The sequence below is a fragment of the Gekko japonicus genome, unplaced genomic scaffold (genome assembly GCF_001447785.1).
Source record: "Gekko japonicus isolate JY-2015 unplaced genomic scaffold, Gekko_japonicus_V1.1 scaffold1439, whole genome shotgun sequence".
NCBI classification, from domain to species: Eukaryota; Metazoa; Chordata; class Lepidosauria; order Squamata; family Gekkonidae; genus Gekko; species Gekko japonicus.
The window spans coordinates 175,349-203,074 of NW_015172598.1; the positions used below are offsets into that span (position 1 = coordinate 175,349).

General features: G+C 42.0%; 1 protein-coding gene across 1 annotated transcript in view; it reads right to left on the bottom strand.

Annotated features, from left to right (window-relative positions):
• HSD17B12 (hydroxysteroid (17-beta) dehydrogenase 12) overlaps positions 1–27,726 on the bottom strand; it is a 125,510-nt gene that overhangs the window by 22,452 nt on the left and 75,332 nt on the right. Inside the window, exons 4-8 of the mRNA XM_015421562.1 lie at positions 17,880–17,990; positions 14,744–14,808; positions 12,523–12,567; positions 5,776–5,810; positions 3,549–3,630 (exon numbers count right to left, since the gene is read on the bottom strand). Of these exons, the coding sequence (XP_015277048.1) occupies positions 3,549–3,630; positions 5,776–5,810; positions 12,523–12,567; positions 14,744–14,808; positions 17,880–17,990 (338 nt within the window). The remainder of the gene's footprint in view (positions 1–3,548; positions 3,631–5,775; positions 5,811–12,522; positions 12,568–14,743; positions 14,809–17,879; positions 17,991–27,726) is intronic.

The following is a 27,726-nucleotide window of genomic DNA, read 5'->3' on the forward strand; positions in this document are numbered from 1 at the left end:
TTGAGTCCAGAGGGCGAGGCTCAATATTGGAAATGTTTGCTGTGATATGCAAAACTTAGAAATTTCCTGTGATTATCTCTTGTCAGGATGTGCAGATAGACTTCCTCCAGGTCTATGGAGACCATGAAGTCGCCTGCATGTATGGAGGAAAAAGATGGACCTCAACATCTCCATCTTGAACTTTCGTGATTGCACATGTTTGTTGAGCCACTTCAAGGACGAGATGGCTCTAGTGTTCCTGTTCTTCTTGGGGATCGTAAAGGGATGGAATAAATTCCTAGCGACCTCTCTGTCTCGGGCACCATCTCTATCGCTCCAATGTCCAACACCACTTCAAGTCCGAGATGGCTCTAGTGTTCCCGTTCTTCTTGGGGATCGTAAAGGGATGGAATAAATTCCTAGTGACCTCTCTGTCTCGGGCACCATCTCTATCGCTCCAATGTCCAACAGATGTTAGATGGCCTGTAACATCATCTTGTGATTTTTCTTGGTGATTTTTCCCTTGGGATCTTCAAAAAACGTTGCTTGGAACTCTTTCAAACTCTAGTGCATAGCCATGGGCCACCGTCTCCAGGAACCACTTGTCTGACACAGTCTGGTGCCACTGCCCAGAGAAAGCTGTACTCTTGCGTCTATAGTTATGCCGAGGTTCCCTTCTTGGGTCCTTTAACACCTTGTCCGGATTTTCCTGTGAGGGCGAATGACCTATTGTCTCTAGACTTGTTATGGCATTTGACTTTTGTTGTTCATCATCACGAATGAGGTCTCAAAAGGACTGTGGTCTCCTTCTAGATTTCATATCCTTCTTCTTTGATGGGAGCACCCGTGACTTGCCTTGGTCTTTCACCAAGTAACGTTCCAGGCCTGCTCTGAAAAGTTTAACTTCCTTGAGAGATACCACTGCCACCTTGGCCCTTGTTGCTGGATCTGCATTCCAGTGCTTCAGCCCCATATTTCTCCTGGCAGTCACGCTACATGCCATAGCTCTCGCTGTGAGTTGTATGGCATCCAAAAAGGCTTCTGCCGCAAATGCTGTGGCTACACCTATCTGTTTTAGATCATCCTTAAGGCTCTTTGGTATGTCACTGTCTACAGAAGTTAGCTCTGAGGCCCACGGGTAGGCCACTTGAGCAAACAGGGATCCCGTAGCTGATGTTCTAAGGGAGATGGCAGGCACCTCAAAAAACTCTACGCAGTGCCTTTTCAACTCCCTTGTCTTTTTTGGTAGTCCATCAGTGCCCATGAGAAATAGAGAAGTAGACGCTAATAAGTTAATAGAATCATCCACCATAGGAAGTTTGAACTTCTTTGTGGCTCCTGAAATAAGAGAGCAGAGTTTGTTAAACACTGGGTTTCCCAGACCTTGGATTGGCTGGGTGTTCCCATTCTGCCATAATGATATTGTAAAATGCCACAGGAAGCGGCACACCTGCAGTTTTAGTAGTAGTCTTGGAGCCTACAGGAAAAAAACCCAGGATCCTCCTTGTCTTCCTGTATCTTTGGAGTGTATGTAAGCTCTAGTGCCCTGATGACCTTAGCCCACATTCCAGTATAGAGAGTATGAGGAAGAGTCTAGATTGAATGACAGCCACCGCTTCCTCCTCCTGCTCTAATAGCTCACCTTTTTCTGGCACTAAATCCTCAGAATCTGTAGCGATCTCATATCACTAACAATGGGTGTACACCCTTTGCTGTGCTTGGGAGGCCTGTATTTCTAGGAGGAAGGCTGCCCTCTGTACTGGGACTCCTGTCTCTTTTAGCAGAGAGATCAGTAGCCTAGGATGAAGCTGCCTGTTGCCCTAGATCAGTGAATTCTTTCTCATTTCCTCTCTAAGCCAGGAGAGAAATTTGAATGGGTGTCCTCTCCTAAGGGCTCAGTATTTTGGAAGGCTATATTGGTAGTCTATGAAGGGTTCAGACTTTCTGTGCCTTGGAAGCTAGATGTTCCCGCCTTCTCAGCCATTTTAGGGGAACTTGAAAGTGAAAGTAGCCACCATCACTCTCCTAACAGAACCCCAAAATGGAGCCCTACTCCACCCACATCAGCTGAACCCGGTGGGGAAGAAGTAGGCTGTTTATTGTTGCTCCCTTTCCTGAAGGCCCAGCAATAAGGACTGTAAAATGTCCCTGCTAGAGACCTGACCCATGGACCAGAAGCAATTTGTCCAGATACAGAGGAAAGACGTAAATGGCGGGGAAAAGAAAACGGGAGGAGGGGAGGTAGTCCTCTTTCTCTCTTCCCCTCCACACCTTGCCAGTTCTCAATGGATACAGTCCTACCACGGTTCAGCTGACTGGGTAGACTGCGCAGGAGCCGCATCCCTCCTCGCCATGATCTGGAACAAGGAGGGGGCTCCATTCCAATGCCGAAAGGGACGGCGACAGAGATTCTGCACCACCCTCGGCCGCCTCTCTTGCCTCCGCTCTCCCCAGGTTCTTCACTGAGCATCTGTCCCCAAAACCGCTGCACGCCGCCGTGGCTAGATGGAGGGGGGGAGCGGTTTACCGCTGCCTTCCCAGCGGGGTCCGAGGTGTTCCTCTTGGCACTGCGACGGCCTGGGGGCCTCCCAGGGCTGCCGGCACCGGATCCATTGTAATTCAAGGCCCGCAGCTCTCAAATATGTTTTAGAGCTGGAAGGTAAGTACCTTCTCCCATCGCCCTCTTTTAGGTCTCCACTTCTTCTTCTGACGTTCCTGTGTCCTCTGGGATCTTTGTGCTCTTTAGAGCACAGCCAGCACGTCCTGCTCAGAAGGCAGGGCCGGTAAGACTGGGGATCAGAGGATAAGCCCCTCCCCTCCGGGATCAAAGTTTTTCGGCCCTGCCTACGGAAGGGGGAGGTGCTTTCCCAGGAGTAAGGAGAAAAGGACTGCCCCACTCTTGAACCACCAGAGAATCAAATATACTTGTGCATAGCACAAGCGGCCAATGTTTAACTGAACATTAGTTTGCAGTGAAAACACAGCTGCTTACATGTACTTCTACTTTAAGGAAGCAGTTTTTCTACCAGAAATGTTTTATACATTTTAGGAAAAAATGACAGGCAAACTAGTAAGAATGATAAAAGATTTATATTTAAAAAACAGCAGCTTTTAGTTTACTGCATTTGTATTTTGATACAAGCTTTTATGAACTAGTTCCTGGGACAGTTTTACCATCTTCACTGTCCCTCAGCAGCAGCACCCTGCCAAAGGTTAGGACACCTCCAGTATAAACTGGGGCAAGGGCTGCAGAAAGTGCGTGAGGGGGGCAACATCAGTAGGTTTTCTGCTTACTGCTGCATCTGGCAAATACTATCCATTTCCATGTTATGATAAATAGTCACAAAGCCCAATGCAGAAAGTTTACACTAAAATAAAATCTCAATATTTCTTTCATTAATCATAAAACTACTGATTTTTTTCCTTGTATAAAAACATTTAATCTGAACTATTTAAAACTGAAATCTTTTAACTAACTTGCAAGAAAAGGGATAACAGAGATTTCATCACAACTTCTTTAAACTAGGTTTACATACTCCAGCACAGGATACATCAAAAAAGACGTTTACCTTGGTGGCTGAGTAAAGGGTCACAAATGGAAATGGATTATACCCAGCAAAAGAGGACATATTCACTATTACTCCCTTAGACCTAAAAGGGGAAAGGAACACAGTCAATCGAAATAACGGAAACAGAAGAAATGGCTCAGATCGTATGTAACAGCCAAATCATGGTTTGGGCTGGCCACTCAGGTCCAAATCTCTGGCTCCCTTTCCTTGTACACTTGGATTCTCTTCCTGGTTGTTTTTTTTTTAGGGGATTGGGTAGGGTGGGGTGGGGAAGCACAGTCTGTTCTATGTAAAAAAGATAGTGGTTTAATAACTGCGAATTATGGTTTGATTTCAATTTCGAAACAACTGTGCTGGGGGGGGGGCTAGACAGGGTACTTCAGTGGGTCATCTAAACTTACAAGCCAAGAATTCTCTCACAATTGTATTGTAATTTACTAAATGTTTCATACAAAGTGAAATTGGGACTGTCAGCCTTGGTCAATACCCTGGCTTTACCACCCTTTGTCTATGGAGAACAAAAGAGCCCTGACATGGATAGCCCAGGATAGTCAGATCTCAGATGTTAAGTAAGGTCAGCCCTGGTCAGTATTTGGATGGGAGACCACCAAGGAATACCAGGGTTGCTATGCAGAGGCAGGCAATGGCAAACCACCTCTGAAAATCTCTTGCCTTGAAAACCCTACGGGTTCCCACGAGTCAGTTAGTACCTGACAGCCAAAACAAAACAAAAAGAACAAAAAGGCCAAATATACCCAAAGGGATTTTTCTAGGTCCAGCAGAGCATCACAACATGTTTTCTACAGAGCACAGAAAAAAGACCCATCTCGTTCTCGTTAATATGGATACTCAGAGAGTTCCTGGAAAGTTTTATGATTGTTCTTGCCACCTGGAAACAATGGTATGCCACAGTCACAGGAAAACTTCTAGTGAATGCTACCCAGGAACTATAGCAAGTGAAAAAAAATGAAAACAAGCCATAGCCATGCATATAAACCTGGAGCACATGGAAAAGGACTTTTAACATGGCTGTCCTATTCCCCCTCCCCTTTAGCTGGGCTGCATTGTAGCATTACAGTTTGGCATCACAGAGAAAGGAAAATGAAGGGGGAAAGACTAGGCTGGAAGTGATGTGAAACACCTCAGCTTGAGACCCTGGAGACCGGCTCCCAGTCTGAGTAGACAATACTGACTCTGATGGACCAAGAATCTGATTCAGTAAGGCAAATTCATGTGTTCACGTGATGTCATTGTCTACAAAACTAATCTGATTCAGTAAGGCAAATTCATGTGTTCATGTGATGTCATTGTCTACAAAACTACTGGATTTAGAAGGTATTCAAAAACTCACAAAAAATGTTTGAAATATTTTACTCTAATCTGGTTACTGCAAGTTAGTAGAGGAATGCAGAAGAACTTCTACTAGCCACGTTGAGCAGGAGATCTACCATAAGAACACCAGAACAGCTGAGCTTGGGGATATCACCTGCCACAAGACTGGCATTCCAGTTACCTCAGACAGTCTAGACAGTGAGAAGGCAAAATGATGCCACATGAAATAGACTTCTATAGGAGTACAGTAAACAGAAGCAAGCTTTAAAGCTGAACAAAATGATTTAATGAAATATGCCAATACTGTTATAAGGACTCTCTCATACAGCAGTCAAGTGATTGGGAAACACCCAACAGGGCTTCTAGAAGTCATTAGTTTCACCAGCATTTTATGGAAGATGCATTATGTGTATCTGGCATTGAATAGTTGCTATGTATCAACAAAATGTGCCTCCTGCCTTTGTATACAATTTTACCCTTTCCTCTAACCTGCCATATAACTGGAATCTATTCTCTGAACCCATTTTGCTTCCAGTGACTCTCAGAAATGGCTTTAAGAAGGTTATTCCCAGGAACATCCCAGGAACCATAGCCACCCCCGCAGAATAGCAGGTTGTTGAGCTCGCACTGATGAGTCAGACGGCTTTTTAATTCCATTTTAAAAGAAAATCACCACAACAGTGGAGAAAGGAGAGGGGAAAATAAAAAAGGGAATCAAGTGGCAAAGGCTTCCACCGCCTGATGATTCATGCACCCAAACCCATGACTCACAAGGCATTACTCTACCGTTAAAACATGGAGGCCAGGCTGATTAGTCATAGTAATGAATTTTTCAAAGAAAGGATTCTCCCCTATAAATAATGATGACTGTTTGGATAGCATTTGTATGACTCACCTTTCCAGCATGCGGGGCAGCACCAATCGTGTCATCTGAAAAAAGTAAGTAAGAAAGATACTCTGGTGATTGAGTAGGTTGTAGACAACAGATTGAGGAAAGCCGCTCTCTGCCCCCTCATAAGGAAGTTGACCCCTTTTCACCTCTAAGTAGTCTATAACTGCCAGCCCTAGTTTGTGGAGGCAGCTTATTTTTCTTCTACCTACGTTACTTGGCTTTGCCATAAGACACGTGTATAATGAGTCTGATCAACTCATCAGCATTTGTAACACAGAAAAGTAGAGTCTACTCCTGTCTCTCATTTTGCTCTTCCACAGCATTATCACAACCATCCAAGCATCATCTTGGCGTAACCTCTGTGGCACAGTAACAGCTTTATACCACAGCCCTGCTTCTCAAATGCATTAAACAATCTAGACAGATAGCTTCCAAATTATGGCAGAGGTATAAGAAGCAATACTCCCTCTAAGCTGTGGAGTCTTGTGAGTAAAAATTCTACTTTGTGAGCTACTGGCATTAAAGTTGTGAGTGAGCAATTTGGCTACTGAATAAATTAGTTTGCTCTGGAGCCATCCTTCCTAAGACAAAAATGTGTGAGCCAGGCTTCCGGTCTATGGCGACACGCAGGCAGACGCATCTCCCGGACACTCCAGGGATGTAAACTGCACACCAACATGTGGGAGGGGGTCCGTCAGGTGCCCCCCCCCCAGAGCCTTGGTAAAAGGCTCCCAGCCAGGCGGCTTTTGGGGGGCGACCTCTTCGATGGCCGAAAGCCGGAGAATTGAGGCGCCCCTCCGCCCTGAAGGTCCTGCAGCTGAGTGACTGCATGGTATGAGTGCTGCTGACCGGGACAAGCGCTGGAGATCGGGCGAAATAAATGAAGACCAGCGAGGCTGAATGACCAACAATGAACTGTGAGTTGTGTTGAAGCGAACATGAGGATATAAAAAGAAGCTGCCCCCCCTAAAGAGCGACGGGAAAGCGAGTGGGGGAGGGATTCCTCCCAAACGCATAGACGAAACACGGAAGGAAAGAGGGGGGAGCAGAAAATTAAGCAGTTAAAACTGTTTTAAGAGACTTACCAGAGCGCAGAAAAGCCTTTGGGCGAATATCAGAGACTTTAGCAACTTTCTTGACAAGTAAACAAATCCAAAAAGATGGCGGGGAAGAAACCAGAGAAAGAGAAGCAGTTGAAAACAAAAGTAGGGGCCAGTCCTCAAATGGAGGAGGTCACTGAGCTCTCAAAACTTTTGGCTGACTCCCTGTGCCCCCTGCTGGACGAGATCACTGGCATTAAACAACAACTGTCAGTAATTGGGCAGAGTGTTGCAGCCCAGCAGATGCAATTGACGCAAGCCTTAAAAGCAACAGAGCAAATGGGAGAAAAGGTGAAGGAAATGGACGTCACTACTAAAAAAGTTAAGAAAAAGGTGCAAAAGCTGGAAATGAAGCAAGTTACAGAAGAGTCAACGCTTTTACAGCTACAAATGGATAAAGCAAATTTGGTCCTACGGTTCCAAGGGGTCCAGGCAAATGTAGGAGAGAATCTGAAGCAACGGCTGAGTGAAGCAATAGCCCCAATGACAGATTTAACAGCAGAATACCTTTGCAGCGAGATGGATGTGATCTACAGATCTTATTCATCGTATATCAAGAAAAATAATCTGCCTGGGGAAATAGTGGTCAGATTCTCGAAGAGACACGTGAGAGATGCTATTTTGAAAGCAAATTCGGGAACACCCTTGAAAATTGGAGGCAACAATATCAGGATTTTAAAAGATATTCCATTTGATATAAAACAGAAGAGAAAGAACTATAAAGAATTAATCATTTTCTTAAAAACAAATGGCATCAATTACAGGTGGTTAATCCCAGAAGGCATCACTTTCAAGATTAACAATAAAAAAGAAAAGGCTGTTTTTAAAGCACGTGAATTTCTGCGGACACAGCTTGGGGAACCAGAAGAGGGCAAAGAGGAGGAAAAAGAAAGCAAATCTGATGCCGATTTGGGCTCAGGGTCTTTGGACGAGGACTCCCTCTCTGAAAAGGGGGAGGCTGCCCCCAAAAGCTCTTATAAACTGAGGACTAGAAAAGATAAGAATAAATAAGGGCTGAAGGACTCTGATTTGTGTGCAGAATTTAGTGAGATTCTTAGCAACTGATAATTAAGTTATACAGAAAGAATACACAAACCAGCAAGTGCTAACTATAAGTAGTTCTCATTCAATTCCCCTTTTTTGTAACATGGAAACTTTAATAGAATGGGGGAGAATATTAACCAGTATCTCTTCAGTATTAGTTCAGCAAACCTAACTGAAGTATGAGAAGTAAAGTGTTTACTCAATTTTGCCATGGTCAAGGTGTGTAATTTACCCCTCTGTAAGATGCTGATGTTACTGCCATAAGAGAGAAAACTGCAAGCCCCAGGAGGAATGCAAGCACGGATTTGTTCCAGTCAGTGCCAGCAGTATATAATACACTAAAGAAGATGGCTCTGTAACTATTAATGAATTGCAAATCTGGTACCAGATTTTAAAGCTGCAAGAGAGATCAATACATAGAGGACCAGAATTGAGCTATATCATCACAGGCTACCAAGTGCTCTAATTTGAAACACACCACTCTTGCTGCCTTCAAACAGAATCAGTTTGAATCAAGAAGAAATCTGGCTCTGATTCGTAAAATAAATCAAGGCATCAGGTGATTAGAACTGTTCCAAGCAAATGCCCAGAATCTGTCTTCAGAATTAAATTCTGCATGCATATTATGGATTGAATCCCAAGACTATTCTCATGAGAAGAGCACTTCTGTGCTCACAAACGGATTTATCATTTATTTATTTTTTTGCTAATTTCCCCTCCCATCACACACTCCTGTGTGGTACCCCATAGTGTTCCTGAGGGACCATCAACCCTCCAGAGCCACATTTCAGGGAGCACGTCACACTGTAGTGGGATGATGGAAAACAGAAATATCCAACCCTCTGTATTTTAATACAACAATTCAATGAGGTTTGTCCTACTGAAAGTACTCATGCTAGTTATCATTAGAACAACTTAATGATTAACAGTTCGTGCTGTTTTACACAGCACAAAGGTCAACTTCAAGGCAAGTGATATGTCATACTATTAATGGCACTCAAGCTAGACAGAGAAGCTAGAATGTAACTGCTTCAGTTATACAAGTGACACTTATGACTTTATATTATGGCTAGGCACACAAAGGAAAAAGTGTACTTTACCGCCAGTATTTGGAATTTTAAAATCTCAGAGTTTCTTTCATAAAAAGACAACCCTAATTTTATGATGGGGAAGATAGCAAATACCTTCGCAACAGTCAGAAACAGCATTAATATCCTTTCAGAGATTCAACTTACTAGTAAATGCAATGACCACTCAGTGCTTGGTAAGAGGAATATTGCGTACACTTTCTACCCTTCTGTTAAATACTTACACATCATGCAATTATTGTGTTTTTATTTTTTAACTGGCTTTGCTTATTATTGTGAACTAGTCTGGGTAGCAGTGAATGGAATGATGTAAAGAAAAAATAAGAAATTGGTTTCTACTGTAGTTGTGATTATTCTTTTCCTGTCTTCTAAAGGGCTATGACTTCAAACCAGACAGCCAATTATGCTTCCACAGAATGCTAAAATGAGAGGAACAAGGGATATTGGGGGGGGGGCAGAAAAAACCTTTTTCTCCCTCTCCTGTAAAACTAGGACTTGGGCACACCCAATGAACCTGATGGGCAATGAATTCAGAACACACAAAAGGAGGTACTTTTTCACTCAATTAGTAATTAAAATGTGGAATTCACTGTCAGTTGACATAGTATTGGCCACTAGCACAGACAGGTCCACCAATGGCTATTAAACATGGCGACTCAAGGGATACGTCATAGTTGAAGGCAGTAATCCTCTGAAAACTAATACTAGGAGACAGTATCATGGGAACTCTTGGCCTGATCATTTGTCCTCCAAAGTAACTGATTAGCCATTGTATGAAACAGGATGCTGGACTAGATGGACCACTGATCTGATCTAGCAGGGCTATGGGATGCAAATCCACCACTGTTGCATGGTACCTCTGTTGTTTTAATAATCTTCACTGGCATAAGTGGCAGGGACACTGGGGTGCAACTGGGCTGGGATAAACAAACTACTGCTATTACAAAGAAAGGCTGTAGAAATTAACAAGGAAGATTCATATTACGATACAAGCAGGTTAAAGACAGCCATTTTATGCATATTTCATGTATGATCTTATCCTGTACAACCATCTGGCAAGTTTTAGCATGCTCTTGTCAAGTGTTTTGATTTGCTTTATTAAAGAGACATTAATCTTCATGTTTCCTTGTAAACTGTTGTGATCATTTCTGCATGTCAAAACTGAATCTCATGACTAGTGTAACCACTAACCAATAAGGCTACAATCCTAGGGACACCTTCCTGGGAGTAAACCCCACTGACAAATATTGGACTTACTCCTGAGTAAACATGCTCAGGATTGCTCTGTAAGATTTGGGAGACTTATTTTGCAACCTGATGCAAAGTTAATTCCAATCTAAACCCAGTATAAACCTAGAATTATACATAAGATCGTACTGCCAGGTTCTAATCCACATTTTCGCAAGGCAGTCTTGGATAACCCTATTGAGAATGATGTCTAAATGCAAATTAAATTAACTACATCACAGAGAAAATGATGGTCAAGTTTATAAAGCAATTAACACAGTAGAAGTGTAACCACTAACTGCTTCAACTATATCATTAAAAAACTATAAAAACAAGGGAAGTGAGAGGAATGATTTTGTCAAAAAATAAATATGACAATTTTTAAATTAACGTTTATTATTTAAAGCTTTTCAGCTGAACAGTCGGGTGGAGAGTAAGCTGAACCATATGATCTCAATGATTCTCTTTCATACACTCAATTACTACTTCACCTGAAAAATCTCAGGAAGACCATGTTACTTTGAACTATAGTTACAGTGCACTACACTTTTGATTTCAGGAAGTTTTCTATTACCTTGAAGTTTATTACAAGGAGTGAAAATCATGGAAATAAAGCAAATCTTAGTATTATTCTAGGGGGAAACAGATTAGACCTAAAGACAGATTGTTACATAGAAAGAGAAGATACAAAGCTATATTCTAGTTTATAAAGAGAAGAATCAAGTAATCTAAAGTTTACACAGTTATTTGTTCAGAGGACTTCAACAGTATTTCTTTGAGATTTTAAGAAGCATGGAAAAGACTAAATTCCAAAAACCCGATCAAACTGTAAACAGAAGCTTGTTTAAACAGAAGCTTGTTAACAGTGGTATGTGGAAACTCAGCCTATAAATGCCAGATTCTGCATCAAACTTTCTAGTTTGAATTACTTTAACTTTTTATTTTAAAGTTTTATTCTGCTTCCAAGAATCAGATATTCAAAGAATGAATAGTTTGACAGGGACTAAGTGAAGAAAAGAGAGGCAGAGATAGGTCTACTGCATATGTCTGGTCTCTAAGTGGAGGATATAGTGCTGCAACTATTGGGTTGGGCACAAATCCTATCCTGCAATAAGCAACTTCTGATATGTGTGCTGAACAATGACATGCAAGACCATTTTGCTCAGCATGGTCCCAGCACTAGCAGAACCACTGGAGCTTACCATGCTCCCAGCACATCTTGCCAAATAAAACTTTCACACACACATGGTTTTGTTTGCCAGCCTACCAATATCACCACAAATAGGTACTGTGAGCTTTTTGGTACAAGCCAAAAAGACTGCCTCCTATTCTACTCTCATATCAATCAAACTCAATCCTCCCACCTTTAGACAAGTTCCTTTTCCAGAGCAAAAGGAGCCAAGGGACAATAATTTTTCAGGATAGGCTTGGTCACAGCGATGGTACAAATAATTCCAAGGGTAGCATAGCTTTTCTTTTAGAAAGAAACACCCCAGCTGAAAAGTGTTAGGAAGAGGAACCTTTATAAAAGCTCTCACAGCTGAGTGCCTGAGATTGACAGGGTCAATCTCAAGCAACCAGCTGCAGGGTACAATGTTCCCCTCAGAGGTAGGGAGGAGGTGGCAGCTATGGCATAGCAATGGATATAGAAAATCCCTGTGCCAGATATATTACAGTCACACGCACTCTAAAAGGAGAGCTCAAACCAAATTCTCAGCACTGCAGACCTCTTTAATGTACATCTGTATACTGCCTCAGACAAACTGATCATACAATTATCTGCAATACAGAAATGACACTGTAGATGGAAGTTAATTTAAAAAAAAGAAAGAAATCCACTCATTCAAATGTCCCCAACAAATTTTTACGCAGGCATGAGCTTGGCTGCCCAGGCTCACTTGCTCCAAGCTTCGTCCCTTGATGTGACAGGCTGCTAATCTAATGCCAAGTTGTCATGTGTTTAACTGTGGGCACCTTAACAAATCGAGGTTGCTACCTTTCCCATTAACTGGAATTATAAACCAGGATTAGCTGCAGTTAAGAAAGATGGTTACTTGTAAAGAAACAAACCTCAGTTTGTTCAGGCTCCCGCACTGAGACACCACAAAAGACTGAAGATAGATAAAAGACATCTTCAGAATTTGCCAGCCAGTAGAGGGAAGGAAGAAGAGTGTGTGCAAGCCCAACAATTAACCAGGTTCATGCCAATCACAAACTCCAATTTGTTTATGATGTGTGAATGTACCCTAAGGCTATTTCTTATTATAGAATTCTTCCCAAATGGCACTTACCTTGCATACTGATAAGACATTAATGTTAATCAATCTGTCTATTACCTGCAAAAAGGGAAAAAAAGGTTATCTACAACAAAACACGATTTTATCAGCTATAAGATCTTGAAAAACAAGAACTACAGCAACTGAGATGCAATATAAATATTCATATACAGAAGCAGGTGTGTGGCAAAGTAGTAGCAAAATTAAAATTTAACAATTAAGGCAAAAAATATATTTTGAACTATTACACAGGCCACCTCCTCTAATACTTAATACCCCTGAGAAGAGTAAATAATCTCAAAGATTAAATTACATCTATTCTTATTAATTATCTTACCAGGCCTGTAAAACTCATACTGTAATTAACTGTGAGCTGGATCCTACCAGTTCAGCTGGTTCAGAATGTGGCTCAGTTAACTGAAACCTGTCATAATGAGATTACTACACTTGTATTAAGAAACCTGTATTGACTCATTTTATTCCAGTGTTGCTCATATTTTCTTCTGAAATAGAGGCACCATCCCATGACACAAGATATCTTGGGTCACAGAAAAGCACGCTGAGCAAGAGCACCTCACAGACTTTAACAAAACAAATATGGTAGGTCTCACCACTCAATTTTGCCCTGTAGCAAGACAGAAAATTGGACAAGCTAAATTTATGTTTCTTATTCAGGCCAATTGCCTTCAATAAGTAATTGCATACCAGAATATTTATATATTCTAAAATAGATGCACTGCACAGAAACAAGAATAGTAAAACAACTAAAGAATGAAGCATTCTGTATGCTGCAGAAAGAAACATGATATTAGAAGTAGCTGAACTGCTTCTTTAATGTTGGATTTGATCAATTTTCTAATCTCCTTTAAAAGACACTGGTCACAGCAATGGTATTGCCTGTTTTTATGGATAACATTTGATATATGATTAAAGTTAAAGGGCTTCTTTAATGTTTGACACTTTACAAGTCTTATGCTTGAGAATGATTTTTAACATAATGATTATGTAAACTTTAATCCATACATTCAATATAATTAGAGAGTTAAAAATCTTAAGAATTTAAGTTAGTACAAGTGGAAAGCTGCAAGAAACTTAGGAGGAATGTGCATCCCATCCTCTCCCCTTTGATCCCTTCCCCATTCTCAAATAATCTTCCACCCCCTCTTTCTCCCCACTTCCCCTTCTGTGTCAATCTTTCCCCCTCCCTGACAATCTTACCCATCTGTCTTTCTCTCCCCTTTCTCTGTCAAGGACTCCAGGGAGCCCCCCCACAACTCCAGTGCTGCTTCTCCCCGAAGTCTAACTGAATAGAAGCTGGGTCAGTTGAGCTGATAACGACGGAGACAGGGGTGAGAAGGAGCCTCCTCACCAACTCGCACGCCTCTGTAGCTGCTGGCTCAACTGCCCTTTTAAAACTTTCCTGCCGGCTTCTAGCCAGCCAGACTGCAACAGAGGCAGCCCTGGAGATGGGCAAGTGGGAGCAAAGAACCCTCACCCTCCAGTGTTGCTTCATCCCACAGTCTGGCCAGTTAGAAGCCAGCAGGAAAGTTTTACAAGCACAGCTGAGTCGGTGGCTACAGAGCCTTGTGTGTGGGCAAGGAGGCTCCTTCTCACCCCTGCCTCTGTTGCTACCAGCTTAGCTGTCCTTTTAAAACTTTATTGCTGGCTTCCTACAGGCCAGATTGCACAGATCAGCAGCACTGGAACTGTGGGAGGGAGGTTTCCCCTCATGTAGCCACATCTTCAGCACTGCTTTTCCCCATCCTCTTCCCCTCCCCCCCACTGCAGCAGTGCTGTGTTTTGTTTTTAACCCCCACAACTTTATGTGAAAGGATTAATGTTTTTCCTACAACCTTGAAGGATACCCCAAGTTTGGAGGGAAATCTTTCTTCTCCCCATGTGGGCTCAATCAGTGGATATAAGTATCTGCAGATGAGCCCACATGTGGACATCAGAATATGTGATGTTTAACACATTCCACAGTATATGTGGGTCTGTCTCTGATACACATCACCTGAAAAGAATTATGCTTTCACAGTCATTATAAATCCTGGTTTATTGTTTATGGGACTGTCTAGAAACTTCTCAGTTCATTTTGTTACCAAATTCTACCCAGCAGTTATAGTTTAGAAGTTTTAACCACAACACTAAATATTAACTTACCAAAACCTGTGCTTAATTTTTTACACGTCTACTGTTATTTTAAATCATCATAAAAGGAACAGAGCACACTTACTTTATCTAGGTCTGTGATCTCAAGAAAGTATTGAGGATATGAATATGAAGCACCCACGTTGTTTACTGAAACAAAATATGTTTTATTTGAACACGCTCCCAGAATGTGCTACATGTTAAATTAATATTTGCACTGCATATATGTTTAGCCATTAACTTTAACTACATGCACCTATACCCAGACAACACCTATGTTGTGCTAACTAAATTTCAAATTAATTTCTCCCAAATTCCTTACAGTTCTAAAAATGAAGGCATATGAGAGCACTAGACCACTGGGAAGGCAACACAATTCAAATAATTCTGATAAAGGCAGTCCCCATACAGATAGGAAGCTGAAGAGAATTTTAAAAATATTGTTGAAACCCACAACCCACTTCAGTCAACACTCTGGCCACATAATTCTGTTATCAACTCTAGCTTCTGGACAGTGTTCAAGGGCAGCCCTATGTAGAGGCTATTGCAGTAATCTAATCTAATCTAGATGTTACCCGGGCATTCACAACAAGATCTTTCCTGCCCAGGAAGACTAATAAAGCCATTCTGTCATTAATTAAAACGTTCTCATATTTCATATTAGATGTTAACACACGATCTTCCATCATTAGCACGTAACACTCCCAGCTGTATATGATGAATTTCAGCAAAGCACCCACTGCAGTTCTATTCATTTGCAATGTCTGTGGAAAAACATATCTATGGAGTAATTTGGAAGATGAGGAAGCATCTACAAGAGATGCAGTTAAGGGATTCTTGCATCATTCCCAACTCTAATCATCATTGGGACAATAGATGGCAGCATAAACCAACATGTAGTGTACTACCTCCTTGAAGGCAGTGTGTGAAGAACTTCAGGGAAGACAAAGATGGAGAGAGCACACTGCAGAAAAAATCTCATTAATGACAGCCTTACCACATTAAGAATTTTATGTTTCCAAATACTGCTTGCTTTTGAAAGGTTTTTGTTTTGCTTCTGTGCTATTCAGAGACTTATTATATGGGAATTTGCCAATTCAAACCACTGCACAAAGCTGTTTTCACACTCTTCAAATCTGTGAAATCTCTCCTCCTGTCACCCCCAACCGATTGGCATCACATAAAGTGTACTGAATAGTAATTGTTTCAAGCTTATTTTTCAATGCAATGATATATCCAAAACTCTAAATTACACATGCTAGTATTTCCATGGAAACGTACCACCACCTTCCAATGAATACAGAGATAGCTGACAAAATACAAAGTACAGATCTTCTGAAAGCCAAGATAATTTCCCCATCTGTAGTCTTCTTAAGCATCTTCACACATTATGGAGTACACACACAGACTGGGTTTGGGATCTTTGCTCTGTGTCAGACATAACACAATCACATCGAGTTGCTGATTCTCCTCAATTCCTTTGCATGCAGTGCCTGATTAAGACTGTGATACACATGGAAATGGGGCCACACACACTCACGCATTAGTTTCCCAACATGAAACAGTCCCAAGGAGTGCTATTGGGGAAGTCCATATGTATCCAAAGGAACATATCAGTTCCCCCCTGAGATCATTTCAGGATAGGAAAATGGTGCCAGGGGAAACCTGAACCCCTTCTTCCATGTGCTGGCACTGAGAACCCACAACATGTTATGACTTTGTCACATCTGACACAGTGTAGGAATCCAGACTCAACTTGTATACTCAATAATGTGTGACAAAGTGCTTCATACATCTCAGGGGCAATGGAAACAATTTTTAAATACTCTAAATTTTGTGAAATCATCAATTCAAAGTAGGACTCAGTACAATTAAGGGTCTTCTTGAAATCTTTATAACTCTTAGAAGACTGAATATACTCATTCAATGGGTCAAATCAAGTGCAAGAATTCCATGTGCACTACAGTTTGCACAAAGTCAAATTTCTTGTATCCCCATTTGTGTTTCCGCTGTGCAAACTTTCACTGATCTGACACCATTCTTGGGGACCATTCTGTTTTTCCCCCCCAAACAGAAGAAATGTTATAACTGCAGAGCTGTATGTTAACAAGCAAACTACGAACCTTTTATCTTCACAAACAGGTAGGTTAGGCCATCCAATAAGCCTCATCCTTGACTAAGGGCTTAACCTCAAGTTTCTGAAGTGCAAGTCTAGCTACAATATTATGGTAGTTCTCCAGCATCAGTCCAATGGAACATTATTCTACCCAACATAAGCAAAGACAGAAGAGCAATGGAAAATAGAGAAACTGAACACTATTGCATATATGGAAGGTACTCCCCCTCATTTCCATTACTTGACAGCAGAGGAGCTCAATTATTGTTTAGTCCAGCACTTTGCCAATTGGACAATCTTGTCTTTTTCTCAATTAACTGAACCTGCAGTGGGAAATTCCAGTCTAAAAATTAATTTGATGCCTAAGCTCTTCATCATTAAATCTGATCATTTTCTGCAATATAACATCTAACTGATTAGATTTCAAAAGAGATCTAGGCTACTATGCCGAGACATGATGCAGATCGAGATCCCCCCCATCTATTCTGCTAGTCTTCTCTCCAGGCAGAGAGAAGAGAACCAATATGTTTTCAAGCTCAACTATTCAGCATAACTTAGAACCCGATGCACAAAGTATCTCAGGCAGGCAGCAACCTGAAGAGCTAAGGAGTGACATCCTGTAATGCAAGAGGGGGGAAAGCCAGTCTTCTGGTCATGAAAGATTCAGCTCAATTGACAAGACTACTTGCATCTGACCAGAAAAAATATGACTGCAGAAGAACCTAGACAGTGTCATCAACCGGCCATATTAAGCGTTCATGAATGCAGCATGGGATGGGAGAACTGATATGGAAGAGCAAGGGCAGAGTTATTTCTTAACAGACTATCTCAGTATTGTTAACTTTCTAACTGCTAGAAAACACAGGAGAGTTAGTGCAAGGATAAATGGTTTCAGAATGAAGTACAGAAACCATATGGTGCCTTCTTGGACAGGACAGGCTATGTGTAGTAAGAACAATTTTTTCCATTTTTGAATGACAGCTGAATAAACTATCGAGGCTCCAGACTTCGTTTCAACAAAAGATAATGCTAAGAAATGTATACTTTATCTGTTTTTTCCTAGAACATAATGGCAAAGACTCTAGAAACCAAGTGAGATACGAACCTAGGATACCAATCTCAAGGCCTTCCAATCCCTCTTTTATCTTATCATAAACAGTTTCTTGATCTTCAAAGTCAGCAACAATAGTTTTTGTTTCTACCTTGAACTTCTCACCTGAAACAAAAGGAAAATAAAGAATAAGCACAGAATATTTTGTCTCACATTATGAGGTATACCACCATTGCATGCACTCACCTTCATCAGATAATGGCTCAGATGCCTGCAGTTTATATGACTTTTCTTCCATCAGTGGGGTTAAGCATTTCAGCTAACTTGTACCACTTCATACTTCATGTAATCAAAGATAATGAAGTCAGCATAAACAATGGTTTATGCTTTCCCCCTCCACACAACAGGTTTACTTTAAAACCTGAAACATTATTAGGATATGGACCCCTACTGGAATGAATAGGAAAATGAAAACACTGTACACAAATGGGCCCCAAACACTGCAGAAAATATTTCTGTTACTATAATATGGCAGCTTTTTCCACTTGAACTGTTTTGGATTGTCAATTATATTCTAAATAGAGAATTACCAACTTAAAAATTAGATGTAACTTTATATTCTTTACTCAGCAGTTAATTCTTTCACTGTAATACTTTACTGAATATTTTTATTGCAAGAGTTGTTTTTTTTTAAACCCTATTTGAGTGAAAGGGACATTTCAATCCCTCTGTTAATTATCATGACAGTTAGCTACTGAATGTGTGAAAGGTTTACACATCGAGATAAGTTTCAATTCTTGCAAACTGAGCTGGCCTTAAAGGTATTAGCAGGTCTCACAGTGTCATCAAGTCCACCCCATACAGTTCTTATATCCTAACAATGACAGGTAGTTAGAGCTACTGAACAGCTAAATGGCAACTTTTAAGCTCTCTTCTGCTTGCAAGTTTTCCACAAATAGAGCTGAAGTCACCTTGAAAGGTTTCGAAAGTGACATACTATTGATCCCAACAGTTGTGTTGGTTATGGGTTTCTATAGAAGCAACAAAGGTCACCATAAAAATTAAGTTATTTTCAATAACCAATTAATACAGTATGTATTCAAGGCAGAAGATAAGTTGGAAATGTTAACTTTGCTGCTGAAAAACATAGCAGTACAGAACAAAGATATAATTTGCTTGTAACTTATTTCATCTTCTATTTGTGAGGACACAGTGAATCAAAGAACTCATGTTAGACACGTTCTACAAAGTTATTACTAGTATGCATGCATTACTATTTAAAATAGACTTTCCCCATGGAGGAAAAATCTGCTAGCCATTTCAGCTCAACCCTGGACACATAACTACATGGAGACCAGAAAACTCTGGATGGCAAAAGCAGGTGACCCAAACCAAAGGAATGAGAACAAACTTAAAACACAAGAAAATGATTTGCTATATATTGTTGTACCATTACAACATTGTTTAAGACACACTATAGGCATGCTCCTCCTGACTTGTTATTCTGAATCATGAAGCAAAAGGAATTATTCCATAGGCAAAGAATTCCAAAACATTTCAGAAACACCTTTGAATTTCTCAGATCATGACTAAATAATTCTATCTTCTGGGCCATATCTGTGTTTCTGCCCTAGTCTGTTTTCTGGGCCATCTGCTTCTGCCCTATCTTGCAAACCAGCAATAACTCAGGAAACAGAGAGTGAGTATAAATGGGCAGTTTTCACAGTGGATGGTGGTAAGCAGTGGGGTACTGCAGGGCTCGGTTCTAGGTCAAGTGCTTTTTAACCTGTTCAATAATGATTTGGAATTGGAGGAAACAATGAAGTGGCTAAGTTCGCAGATGACATGAAGTTGTTCAGGGTGGTGAGTACCAGAGAGGACTGTAAGGCGCTCCAGAGGGAGCTGTCAAAGATGTGCAAGTGGGTGTCATTGTGGCAAATGAGTTTCAACGTGGGCAACTGCAAAGTAATGCACATTGGAGCCAAAAATCCTATCTATAAATATACATTGATAGGATCCGAAATGGCAGTAAATGACCAGGAGAGAGATCTTGGAGTCATGGTAGATAACTCCCAGAAAATGTTGACTCAGTGTGCAACTGGAATAAAAGGAGAAAATGCTATGCTGGGAATTATTAGGAAGGGGATTGGAAACGAGGGAGGCCAAGCTAGCTATCACCAGGGCCGGAGCCTTCTCAGTGGCGGCCCCTACCTGGTGGAACAAGCTCCCAGAGGAGATCAGGGCCCTGCGGGACCTCTCGCAGTTCCGCAGAGCCTGCAAGATGGAGCTCTTCCGCCAGGCATTTAGTTAGGGGCCACCGCTACTGCAGGCCACTGCAGGCTCCTACTGCAGGCCGCTATAGCACAGCCTGGCCTGTGGTCTTAACATCTAACTGACTAAGAGCAGAAAACATCGCAGAACATCTAGGCAGTGGAAATTTATTCCTGTAATATACCATCTAGATTAATTTAATCTGCCGCCAGCACCTTGTATTTATAATGTTTTATTGTATGGTTAAATATTGTGTATTTTAATGTATTTATGCTTTTATGGAAGCCGCCCTGAGCCCACTTGCGGGGAGGGCGGGGTATAAGTTTGATAAATAAAAAATAAAATAAAACCAGCCAGTATCTTAATGCTCCTGTACAAATCTATGGTGTGGCCTAATTTGGAATATTGTGTACAATTCTGGTCACTGCACCTCAAAAAATATATTATAGGACTGGAAAAAGTACAGGAAAAAAGCAACTAAAATGATTAAGGGGATGGAACACCTTCCCTATGAGGAACAGTTAAAGAGATTAGGGCTCTTTAGCTTGGAGAAACGACAACTGAGGGGTGTTTGTAAATAGAGGTTTACAAAATTATGCAAGGGACAGAGAAGGTAGAGGAAAAAGTACTTTTCTCCTTTTCTCACAACAGAAGAACTCATGAAATTAATGAGCAGTAGATTTAGAACAGATAAAGGAAGTACTTCTTCACCCAAAGTGTAATTGACACATGGAATTCACTGCCTCAGGAAGTGGTGGTAGATACAAGCATAGACAGCTTCAAGAGGGGACTGGATAAACACATGGAGCAGAGATCCATCAGTGACTATTAGCCACAAGGTATAGATGGAACACTGTCTGGGGCAGTGATGCTCTATATTCTTGGCACTTGGGGGGCAACAGTGGGAGGGCTTCTGGAGTTCTAGCCCCGCTAGTGGACCTCCTGATGGCACCTGGTTTTGGCCACTGTGTGACACAGAGTGTTGGGCTAGATGGGCCACTGGCCAGAACGGAGAGCGATGAACGGAGGCGACGGAGAAAAAATGGTGGCTGTTCAAGGCGAGGAGGCGAACGAAAAAGGAGGTCGGACTAACAAGGTGCAGAGGCGGAGCGACGCAGCAGGCCGGAGCCTGACTTGGACGGAGGCCGCTGCGAGCATGCGCAAAAGCACGGAGTGGTCCAGGCCTGGAGGCAGAGTTGCAACAGCCGGAAAGCGTGAAACACCGAAGATCGACGCCGGAGGAGGGTCGCCGCCGGACTGTCCCCTCGCAAGAAAGAAGATCTGCTACAACAGGATAAGGGTGCCTGGTAGGCTTCTCACCTCCCCTACATATGTGGCCCTAGATTAGATTGGTTAAAATCGGAATTGTAAGCCGCTCAGAGCTTCTCTTATGTTCTCTTATTAGGCCGAGCACTTAAGTAGGTAGTGACCCAGAGTTGGGAGGCAGCTAGCAACTAACAGACAAGAGGGAGAGAATGTGTGGTCACACCAAGGAGTACTGCTCCACCAAATGTGCAATCATGGTAACGGTAGAGTTCTAGAGGGTGAGTATGTCCAGGATGATTTGGCTTATTCCCTTCCCCCTACCTCAGCAGACAGGCAGACCCAAACTTTCTCACTGACATTCTCCTGCTGAGAAAACCCCTGAATAGCCCCCTTTTACTTCTACCCTCCAATCTCCCTTACCCAACACCTACTTCATGAAACAACATCTACCTCATAACACAACACCTACCTCAGGAAAGAACATCCATCTCAGCAAACATCGATCTCAACCAACATTTGCCTGTATAAGCAACCTCCTGTTTGACTACCCATTTCCACTGCATTTGTACAATTCAAAACAGGTGATCTCTTATCTGTACAATGTATTCTGCTAATGGAAAATAACCAGAAATTTCAACTAGGGGTGAGCTATGATCAGAGGATCTGTTTGGGCATGAGGGGGCCTGGGAGCATTGTGGGCACACCTTCTTGGGTTCCAGTGCTTGCCAGAGTTTTCTGCCAAGCTGATGTGGGGTTACTTTGGGGGGGCCCTGTCAAAACTCAGGGGATGTCCTTTCTGTTCTTCAGAGCCCACCTTTGGAGAGTTGGGGGGGGCTGCGAGCATAGGGGAGATGCTTGCCTTGCTTCCGGTGTCTGGCTGGGGCAGTCTGCCTAGATGAAATTTCCCTGTGAGTTTGGTGTTACTGGCTTGTTCCTGAGCCAGTCCATAGACTCCTGTAACTGCAGTTGTCTTTTCCAGATAGAGCACTGGGGAGACCTTTTTTGTTGTCTGTAACTGAGACCCCAGAAATCTTACTGCAATTTAGAGAGATTGTAGAGGAGTGGGCAGCAGAGTGAGGTTTTGTGTGCATTTGGTGTGTGTAACTTGCAGGGGGTCCATTCTATACACTTCTGAACCTGCGCCAGACAATTCCCCCAAAAGCACTATCCTGGGGGCATCTTCTTTGTGGGGCCATAACTCAGACCCCCTAAGTCCAATTTGCACATGACTTGGAGGGCATGTAGAGGAGCATCAGGGGAGATCTCCTGCAAGATTGATGTGTCTAGTTTGCACAGGGTCTATTCTATACATCTGAACCTCCTGAACCTGTACCTCTCATTTCCCCAGAAAGCACTTTCCTGGGGGCACCTTCTTGGGGGGCTGTAACTTGGATCCCATAAATCCAATCCTCTCCAAACTTAGAGGACAGGTAAAGGTGAGTGAGTTTGGTGTCCCTAGCACACTGGGGTTTACTCTACCACATCATGAACCTCACAAACTGAACCAGTTTGTTTGGCACCTAAAAGTTTGTGACAGTTCGTAGCTCACACTCTGGGCATGCCACAAACCACAACAAACCACATTTTCCCAGTTCATGCCAAACCCTACTCATTAGCGACCTTTCCATCCCTCCTACTTTTCCCAACCACGTTTACTTATATTTGTTTAAATATTGAAACCCAACCTTTCTATATAAATATCTGTCAATCAGTTTACAAATAAAACTTTAAAAACAAAATGAAGAGCTACAGGAGAAGAACAACATTTTAAAATGGCTTCAAATTAAAAGGGAAGATTTAAAAACACTGGAAACAGCCAGCATAACATCAAATGCTGCCTTAAAATACATAAAGAAACAGCTTGCAGCAATTATGAAGAAAAATAACCTTTCAGAGGCCTACGACCTTCACTCCTCCAGCTCCCTCACTCTCAGATGCTTGTTGGTGTCCTGATCCTTCAAATGACTCCCACTCATTTCCTCATGTTGCCCATTATACCTAGAAATTCCCAACACAGGTGTATTGTGGCTTCTATTCTTTCAAAATATTCACAAAAATCTAACTCTTCAGTGCAGCTTTTGGTTTAATCCCTTAGTCTTCACCTCATACTAAAACTAAACTTGGGCCGCGGCCACACGTAACAGAAGCCACACAAGGGAGACGGAAAACAGACGGAGTTTCCGGGCGCGATCTCACCAGCACATCTGGGAAGCGTAGCACTCCCGTGGCTCAACCGAGGCTTCCAGCCGAAACTGCGTGGCAAAAAACTAGTACCTTGGAGGTACTAGTTTCCGGAAACTCCGGGGCAAGGGCGGGCGTCTGATCGCGTTTCCGGTGGCATCCGGCGCCCGCCCATGTCCCCTTGCGGAAAAGGGTTTTTTTTTTGTCCAAGTCTCCGTGGATGCGCACACGCACCCAACGGAGCATGCGCATTCGTAGTGTACACAAAAAAAGAAAACCAGTTCGCCGCGCCGTGCGCTTCTTCATTGCGCACAGGCGTGTGTTGTGATCGGCACCTCTCCCTACCCACGGAAGCTCCACAGTACCTCCACAGAACCTCCACAGTAGGTCTGATCGCTTTACTGCATGTTAGTTTGCCCCGGGGCAAACAGCCACACTTCTCTTCTGCAGTTTCCTGCCGTGTGGCAGGGGCCTTGCTTATTTTGTTTGGTCCTAACATAGCTTTTAAATTCTGAATTTTGCTTTAGACTGGCACTACTACTTGCAGTCTAAACTTCAACAGGTCTAAGTGTAGTTGCATATACCTCTTCCTTATTACCTTACTTACTGTTGAAACTTGACTTCTTTTTTGCTTACGATCTATAAAGACAAACCTATTTGATGAGGTGTTGAAAAAGCACCCATCAAGTGAAGACCACCCTGAAACGGCATCTCACTGGGCACCGCTCCATGAAGCAAGCCATTCATATGCAACAGCTCACGCACAGTAGCTCCCAAATACATTGTAAAGGTAAAGGTTTCCCTTGCTCAAAAGCTAGTCGAATCCGATTCTAGGCGGAGGTGCTCATCTCTGTTTCCAAGCCGAAGAGCCAGCGCTGTACAAAGATGTTTCTATGGCTATGTGGCCGGCATGACTAAAAGCCGAGGCGCATGGAACACTGTTACCTTCCCACCAAAGCGGTACCTATTTATCTACTTGCAATTTCTTGCTTTTGAACTGCTAGGTTGGCAGGAGCCTGGGACCAGAGATGGGAGCTCACTCCATCATGCAGCACTAGGGTCTTGAACTGCCGAACTATCGACCTTCTGCTCTGCAGCTCAGCGTCTTAACCTCTGAGCCACCGCGGCCCTCCCAAATACATACAGGGATATTTTTCCAATAGTGCAAAGAATCTGCATGGCAACCTACTGTGTCCAAATGCTTTGCTACATAGAGTGGCTGCTACATGTGCATACAGTGTCAGGTGGCCTCTACATGGTAGCTATTTTCTATGAGGCAGGCCACACAAGTTTTTTGCTACATGCAGGTAATCACCATATGGAGTTATCTGGAAGAACCTCCAGACGATGATGGCTGTTTCATATAGATGGGATTTTTGTGCAAGGAACTGGGCTACTGGGCACTGTAACATGACACACAGTACATGTTCTCATTAAAATTCTCTTTTATGGACTTGTAGTACAGTGTATTGGGGGCTACACAAACCAATAATAAAATCCATTGTAAAATAAAATAAATACAACCATTTTGCATCATAAATTGTTCAAAGTGAATTCTCCTAGCTTTATCAGTAGCTGGAAGGGGAAATTATGTTTTAAATAATCCCAAAAAATAGGCACCAGCTTGAAAAGAAGAAAGTCATTCATAAAAACAAGTGGCGGCCATATTCTTACAATTTTTTCTCCCATTGAAAAAAGCCATTCCTGTGATTGTTTCTCCATTCATGCAGAATCATGAACCTAATTGTATTCTGTTGGTTGCTTGCTGCTTTCTCTCCCCCCCCCCAGCAGATGCAAGTGCTTGCTTCCTACTTCAGCTTTCAAAAACAGCTGCATTGTTTAAAAATCCCCAGGGATATGCTGCTATGCAAAATAACGATGTAAATAGCATTAAGCCCTACTGCAGCAGTGGTCTTGTGATCACGTCAGAAGAAAATCAAGTTCAACATCTCCGTGGAGGGAGGTGGAGGCATGCTATTTTTAGCTACATCTGCTCTATTGCTACACATTCACATTTGAAATCTTGCGGTCACTGTATTAGCAGAGAAATGTAACAATGACTACTATCACAAGCCTTCTCATTTCTTTTATAGTGAAGAGTTACAATTTTTATTATTAATCAAAGTAATTTAACACTGACATTGTGTGACTAATATCCATAGCCACATAAGTATTTTAACCATGTATTAATACATCATTTATCAATTAAAAAACCTGTCATGACGAAAAATAATCCAGTGCACAAAATCCAGTGCACAAAAATCTTGAAGTTTACTGCAAGCAGAATAAAGAAAATGATAATGTGCTCCAGTTGCTAAACAATATAATTAAAAGGAGAAAAAGAAATTGCAACACTTAGACTACTGGTAGCAATTAGTGGAGACAAGACCCATGTGAAGAGATACATAAGAAGTTTTAACACAGTGCTTCACTCAAGCCACTGGAAAACCCTTTCTATTCTTTTCTAAAATATGCTATGGATAGCAATCAACATATAACCTATTTGTTTAGCCTATAAGCCCATTTGTGCTGACAACCAGTGAAAGATGTGGCATTTCTGCAATTCTATAGAAGGGATTCTACATTTTTGTAGAAGGGATTCTACAAACACTTGCAGTGGATGAAGAGGCAGAGATGATTCCCATCTTCTTATTTATTTCTCCCTGCCCTGTGTGCACCTGAAGTATTCTACAGTAAAAACACAACTCTTTGAGATATGAACAGTTAGTTCTTCATACCATTTAATTGTTTCTTACAAAAATTACAGTTCATAAACTGAGCCAAGTGGTTTTAACCATAATACAATTTACTGTCCAAATATGCTGCACTATTACTTCCTAGATGGTCAAATTCTACTGCAGAACACCACCAAAACTGATCCTACAACTGAAAACCAACCAAAATGGTAGTTGTCCAGTTAGTAACAGACATGCCAAGTTTTCTACCAAGACACCTGTAATATGTTAAGTTGAACTGGAAAACCAGTCTTTCCTGCCATGGGTACATTAAGTTTTAACATGGAAGCCACAGAGATTGTCAACAAGAGCATCTTAAATTTACATTTAATTTTTAGAAGTAATAAGATCATATTAGACAAACAATATAAAGTAATGCTTTCACTGTGTTTATAATGAAACATAAATCACTGCTGACTCCAACTTGCCTGAGGTAGGCCACGTGTTTTCTTATTTCACAAAACAACCAATAAGAGAAGTGTAGCAATAAGAGAAGTGTAGCTTTATGGTGTTAAGCATCTCTATGCAAGTCACTAGAAAAGTATCTAAGTAAGCTGCCTTGGTAAGTGTAATACAGTGTAATACTGCCCTGCATTTACAAGGAATGCTGACAAGGTTTCTGCTCAAATTCAGTTCCTCTGAAGATACAATCTTGCATTTCAAGAACAGCTTGCCTCAAAAAAGCTTTAGATTCCCACATGCTAGACCTGTGAAGGTGAAAGAGATATTTCATTTCCCAGGTCATAGCCTCACTTTTAAGCACCTGAATGCCTTGATAAGCAAGGTTAAGAGCACAGAAGCGGCCCTGCTGGATTAAAGAAGTATACCTAGTTTAGTATTTGTGTTCTTCAGTCACCAAACAAATGCTTTGGAAGCACATAAGCAAAGTAAGGAATACTGTTCTTCCCCTGCCATTGTTATTTGGAGGCTATGAAACTTGGAGGTTCCATTTAGCTAGCATAGGTAAACGATTACAGCCACTAGATAAACCTATCCTGATGAGCAGGCCTGCCACTGAGAGGTTTTAATAGCTAAAAGCCACCAGGGGGCACTGTGTGCCAGAGCCAGAAGAGCTTCCCCCCCACCTAAGCAGACATGTGCTCCGCAGCCTCAGAACCCCCACCCTCAGTACCTCTAGCACTGCCAAAGTCAAAAGAGAGCATGCAGTGAGGCCAGAGGGAGGGTATTTGTGCCTACACAGAAGATCCCCAATGAACAAAAGTTACAGGTAAGTGCAACCCTGTCTTCATCACTGATCTTTTGTGCAGTCCCACATGGGGATCCTAACAAGTTACTCATCAGGCGGTGGAGAATGCTCTCCTCACTTGAATAAATAGCAAAGGACAGCCTTGCCAACTTGCGCTTCTTGTCTCATCTGCAGGTCCAGAGAATATGGCTTACGAAGGTGTCCGTTGAAGTTCACACTGTGGCTCGATAAATCTCAACCA